This window comes from Pyrus communis, chromosome 14 (assembly GCF_041283825.1).
Source record: "Pyrus communis isolate YQ-2024b chromosome 14, ASM4128382v1, whole genome shotgun sequence".
Lineage (NCBI taxonomy): Eukaryota > Viridiplantae > Streptophyta > Magnoliopsida > Rosales > Rosaceae > Pyrus > Pyrus communis.
In genome coordinates, this window is record NC_142578.1 from 7,922,705 (window position 1) to 7,927,879 (window position 5,175).

General features: G+C 35.9%; 1 protein-coding gene across 1 annotated transcript; it reads left to right on the forward strand.

Annotated features, from left to right (window-relative positions):
• The first annotated feature begins 246 nt into the window (after positions 1-246).
• Positions 247-4,205, forward strand: LOC137713579 (putative lysophospholipase BODYGUARD 3). The gene is made up of 4 exons (XM_068452894.2): positions 247-1,334; positions 1,423-1,754; positions 2,190-2,389; positions 3,543-4,205. The coding sequence occupies exons 1-4, from the start codon at positions 806-808 to the stop codon at positions 3,868-3,870; spliced, it is 1,389 nt and encodes a 462-aa protein (XP_068308995.2). The 5' UTR covers positions 247-805; the 3' UTR covers positions 3,871-4,205.
• The last annotated feature ends 970 nt before the right edge of the window (positions 4,206-5,175 follow it).

Genomic DNA, 5,175 nt, shown 5'->3' on the forward strand with positions numbered 1-5,175 from the left:
GGTTTGTGATGCATAGAAGAAACAACTTGGTCTGTCGATATTTTTTATTTAATTTAATTAATATAATTATACAACAAAATTTTCATTGGATATATGTATAAAAAGTATAGACCAAATCTTTGCTGAGGAGAATTTGTTGCTATGCCAGGGGGGTTCAACTACCACCTACCTTTTATCGTGGCCAGCAAACCATGTTTATGAACAATCAATACCTTTAACGCCCATCTGTTGCTAACTAGGATTGTCAATTGCCATTGTAATGCAAGCCATGCCCTCCCTCTCTCTCTCTCTCTCTCTCTCTCTCTCACGCTTCAACTCCCCCACACGCTTTCATAAAATGTAACATGGGGTTTTCTCTTTTAACTTATAGATAGGGAGTGTGAGCAAGTTTGTCCCATGTTTGCGTTCATCAGCCATTTCTAGATGGTGAAGGCTGCCCCACCTCCTAATTCTTGACAAATTTTTTATTGTAACGCAAATACGGATAGTACATCATGTGTTTTTATAAAAATGGTGGAAAATTTTATTTTTTAAGTTATTAACTTTATAACACGTGATATATCATCCCGTGTACAGGTCACACCAAAAAAATCTCTCCTACTTCCTATATTTCTTCTCTTATTTCAACCATTGGGTTTTCTATTAAGAGAGAGATCAGAGGAACAAGGAGCTCTCAGCTATGGCATTGCAGTCTGCACACTGAGACTCTTCTCTCTCTAACCCTAAACCCTATTTAATCCATCATCACTAATACTTTTTGGAGTTTGTTGACAGTGTTTTTGGGTCCTTGTTACCTTTGCTACATATGGCTGCAATGAGGAAAACCAAATCGTTTTTAATGTTGGTCGGAAGAGTCATAAACGAGGCTGTGAGCTTCATTGTGTTTTCGGTTCTCGACCTTGTGGATTTTATCCTTTGTTTTGTGTACAAAGTAGCTGATTTTTTCATCGAAGCCGAATGGAAACCTTGCTATTGCTCCTCCTCCAAGGAATCCATTACCGGCAGTGGAAAAATCTTGGTTTCAGAACAAGGCGAGTCAAAAATCGTGTGCCTTAGCTCAACCAAGCTGCAGCTCGATGAGATCTCGGACACGCTCTACACCCGCCCTTCGCTCTTGTCTGAGGTCTCAAAGTTAAGCATGAAGGAGATCAAGAAAGGAACTGTGAGATCCACCTTCACGGTCAACTCTACCATTGTTGAAATGCTTCAGGGAAAGATTGGAGGGCAGTATTTGCATCCGATCCCAAGGTGGTCGGATTGCGATTGCAAATTTTGCACATCTTGGACCTCTAATTGCAAAGAAACACTTTTTGTTAAAACAGATGGACCTAGAGGTAATTAACCTAAAATATATTTTTCATGTTCTTATGCTCAACAAAAACATATATGTGACATTTTTTAATTTAATTTTCGTGATTTCAGAGTATAAGGGACAAGAAGATGTGCTATTCATACATGGGTTCATTTCATCATCAGCATTTTGGACAGAGACATTGTTCCCAAACTTTTCAAGTGCTGCAAAATCAAGTTTTAGACTTTTTGCCATTGATCTGTTAGGGTTTGGGAGGAGTCCAAAGCCAACCGACTCCATGTACACGCTCAGAGAGCATTTGGAGATGATTGAAAGATCTGTGCTTGAACCCAACAAAGTTAAATCCTTCCACATTGTGGCTCATTCTTTGGGTTGCATTCTTGCCCTTGCTCTTGCTGTTAAACACCCTTCCTCCATCAAGTCCCTCACCTTGCTTGCACCTGTAAGTTTTTAAACACATGTATGACCCTTACCCCACTCGAATCTTACAATAAGATTCTAGTTTAAAACCGTGTAGTTTTAAACTTGACACTTATTTCACCACAGTTTTTTTTTTTTTCTTCTTTATTTCTGTTTTTTTTTGGCAATCTAATTGTATACATAGAAAACAATCAGAAGACAGAAATAAACAGAATTGCACAGAAAAAAAAAGAAAAAAAAAGGTGCAAAAATCATTTTCGTTAGACATAAGCACAAATATCACCGAGTTAATTGTTTTATATTCTTCAACAGTAGTATTCTGTAATCACATTCAATAAAGGTTTACATTTATTTGGGTTATTATTTGGGGACACGTTTGGGCCAAGTTTTGGCTTTAAACTAGATTTGAGTATTTTTCTTATTTGTACTTTTTTTTTCTTAACATATGACGTGGCAGCCATACTTCCCAATACCAAAGGGTGAACAAGCAGCACAATACGTGATGAGGAGGGTGGCGCCGCGGCGGGTGTGGCCGGCGATTGCATTCGGCGCCTCAATTGCTTGCTGGTACGAGCACATCTCAAGAACCATTTGTTTGCTCATTTGCAAGAACCACCGGTTTGTGGAATTTCTTACCAAACTTATCACCAGAAACAGGTAAATGTTCATCACCGCCCTTTGTAGAATATTATTGTAGTGTTCCATTCCCAATCACCCAAAAAGCCTATTTTCAGACGCACCAAATCGTGTTATATTATTCTTATCTGCCATTAATTTCCCCACCTTAAAAAGGGTACTTGTAGGACAACACTTTAGATTTTTTATGCGTGTTAGATTGATTGGTCCAACAGTGTGGCCAACAGATCCTAAACCCACCCATATGTAGCCAGTAACTGCATGCTGGCAACCAGCTTCTGTGATGGTTGGGCTACCATACCTATAGTAACTTTGATTTTTACCACCACGAAACAAAAAGTAAACACTTCCTTTGACACACCAAAAACTAAACACTTCCTTTTAAATTTAACAGGGAATGTAGTGCAATAGAAAAAATCATCTAAAGGTGGGTCCAAGTTCATATTTCTTCTCCATTGAGTGAGGGACATGGGTCAAATATATGAGACCAAATGTCACAAAACGATGGAGACTGATCGATAATTTGAAGTTTGAATTTAATTTTGTCTCGTCATTTATTATGCTGGAGAATGCTGCTGCAAAAGTTGGTACCTAAAAAAGAGGAGATGTTAAGCGTGAAAGATTGGTACAGGAGAAGATGATAGAGAGAGAAACAAGAGAGATTAAAAAGGAAAAATGAACGCTCTTGAATTGATTGATGTCTCTGATACAGTAGTTCTAACTATATATACAAACACACCTAACAACTTAACACCCTAACAAACTTCTAATAAAGCTAACAATTCAATACATGAAATGATAATTACATCCAACATACCAGATGTGACACGTGTCACTTAATAGTTGATACTTGGAGTACGACAGATGATTCAACAAAAAAAATATGCAACATACTTCAAAATATTATTTTTCTAATACAAGAAATAGTTTATATTAATTAAAACTAAATACGAAGAGAAAGTTTAAACTTGGTTGTAGAAAGTAGAGCACACTACCGTGTCAAACTTGGTTGTCCATGCATGCATTACATACTTAAAATATTAACATTTTTTACATAGGTAGGTGGCGTCCATCTGCGTTATTAATTTTGAATTTACAAGAAAAAAGATTGTACCTAAATGTTAATATACCAACTTTCATAGTGAATGAATTAGTTTTCTTTTGTACACTACAGAATAAGGACTTTCTTGCTCGAAGGTTTCTTCTGTCACACCCATAACGCAGCATGGCACACATTGCACAACATTATATGTGGCACCGCCGGCAAGATGGAGAAATACCTAGACGCTGTCCGAGACAATCTAAAATGCGACGTAAATGTGTTTCATGGCAAAGATGATGAACTTATCCCGGTCGAGTGCAGCTACAGCGTGCAATCGAAAATTCCCCGGGCTCGTGTGAAGGTGATTGAGAAGAAAGATCACATTACTGTCGTGGTCGGAAGACAGAAAGCTTTTGCTAGAGAGCTTGAGGAGATTTGGAGAAATTCATCAGGTGGTTAAGATCAATAATTATGATCTTTAATCTGATGAGGGAATGTTGAGTCTATATGATTGCACGTCTTAATTTCCAAATAGCAGAGAGGACTAGAGGTCGATATATAAAACTAGCGTAAGTTAATATGAAATAATGGGAGGCTCAATTTATTCCTCTTCTTCAACTGTGGAAGTCTCAGATTGGCACTTTAGCTGGCTAGCTCCACAATGTGAAAATTGCTACCCTTTGAATAGTGGGGTTGTCGTGCCTAAAACCTTAAGTTATAAAATTATCAGCAAGTTGATGATAAGATAAAAAAGAACACAGAATTTAGTAAAAGCCTTGTTTTTATTTTCTCCAATTGTTGGTTTCAAGTGTAAGATTACATGGTAAATAATGGTTTCAAGTTTTATTATATGAATGGAATCTTGATGGGTACAAGTATAAGAACAGGACAAGTTGAGTAATAAACTGAAGAAAGTTGAGATTTCAACATAAAATCACTATTCGAGGAATAACACAATTTACTTATAAGTTCATGTAATGTCTTATTTTCCATTAATATGAGATTCATTCTCAACATAAACAACTTTCATTTTCTCTCTCCATCTCACTTGGTTTCTCCTTGGTTCTTAGCTCTCTCTCTCTCTCTCTCATTTGTATTTATATAACTGGTCAAAGTGAGATTAATCGAACATTGGAATCAAAATTATGACAATGAGGAAGAGTTGGAAGTGGTGAATTGTAACGGTAAACAGAGTTTTTCTTTTAACTCACTGTGTTTATGACTTACATTATTTTTTTTTAATTTAAATGAATTTAATGTAGATTATCAAATCATTTGTATAAAAAAAAAATAACAATAGGAAGTGGGAATGTTGGCAAAATTGGCATCCAATTGAACAAGGATAAAGAACACCTTTGTTTGCTGAAAAAAAAAAACAATTGTTTTAAAATATAGTTAAATATGGATCTACTTGTAAAAAGATGATATCTTAAACATTACCCCTATTAAAAAGTCGTTCTTCTCCGAGGAAGGCTCAAGTGGGAAATATTGTTTCCAGAAGATAGCTACTCATTCATGTACTTTTAATTGCCGACAAATGATGCATACATGTATGTATTAATATAAAATATTAAAATCTTAAAATGTAGCAATGTATTCATTAAATTTTCGGCACTTGGTGTAATTAAAAATAAGGGAGTTTGTGTTTCCGAAACAAAAAATAAGAGAGTTCTTGAGTTTGATATTTTGTAAATTGTGAATCTGCTTGATTGTAGATAGAGTATAATTCACAACTAACTTACTTCGGATTTGAAAATGGTGGATA

Excerpts from the sequence above, each read along its gene's own strand:
- LOC137713579 (XM_068452894.2), top strand. The coding sequence starts at position 806 with ATGGCTGCAATGAGGAAAACCAAATCGTTTTTAATGTTGGTCGGAAGA. Across the intron at positions 1,335-1,422 it reads TAAAACAGATGGACCTAGAG|AGTATAAGGGACAAGAAGAT; the intron begins GTAATTAACCTA and ends TCGTGATTTCAG. Across the intron at positions 2,390-3,542 it reads AAACTTATCACCAGAAACAG|AATAAGGACTTTCTTGCTCG; the intron begins GTAAATGTTCAT and ends TGTACACTACAG.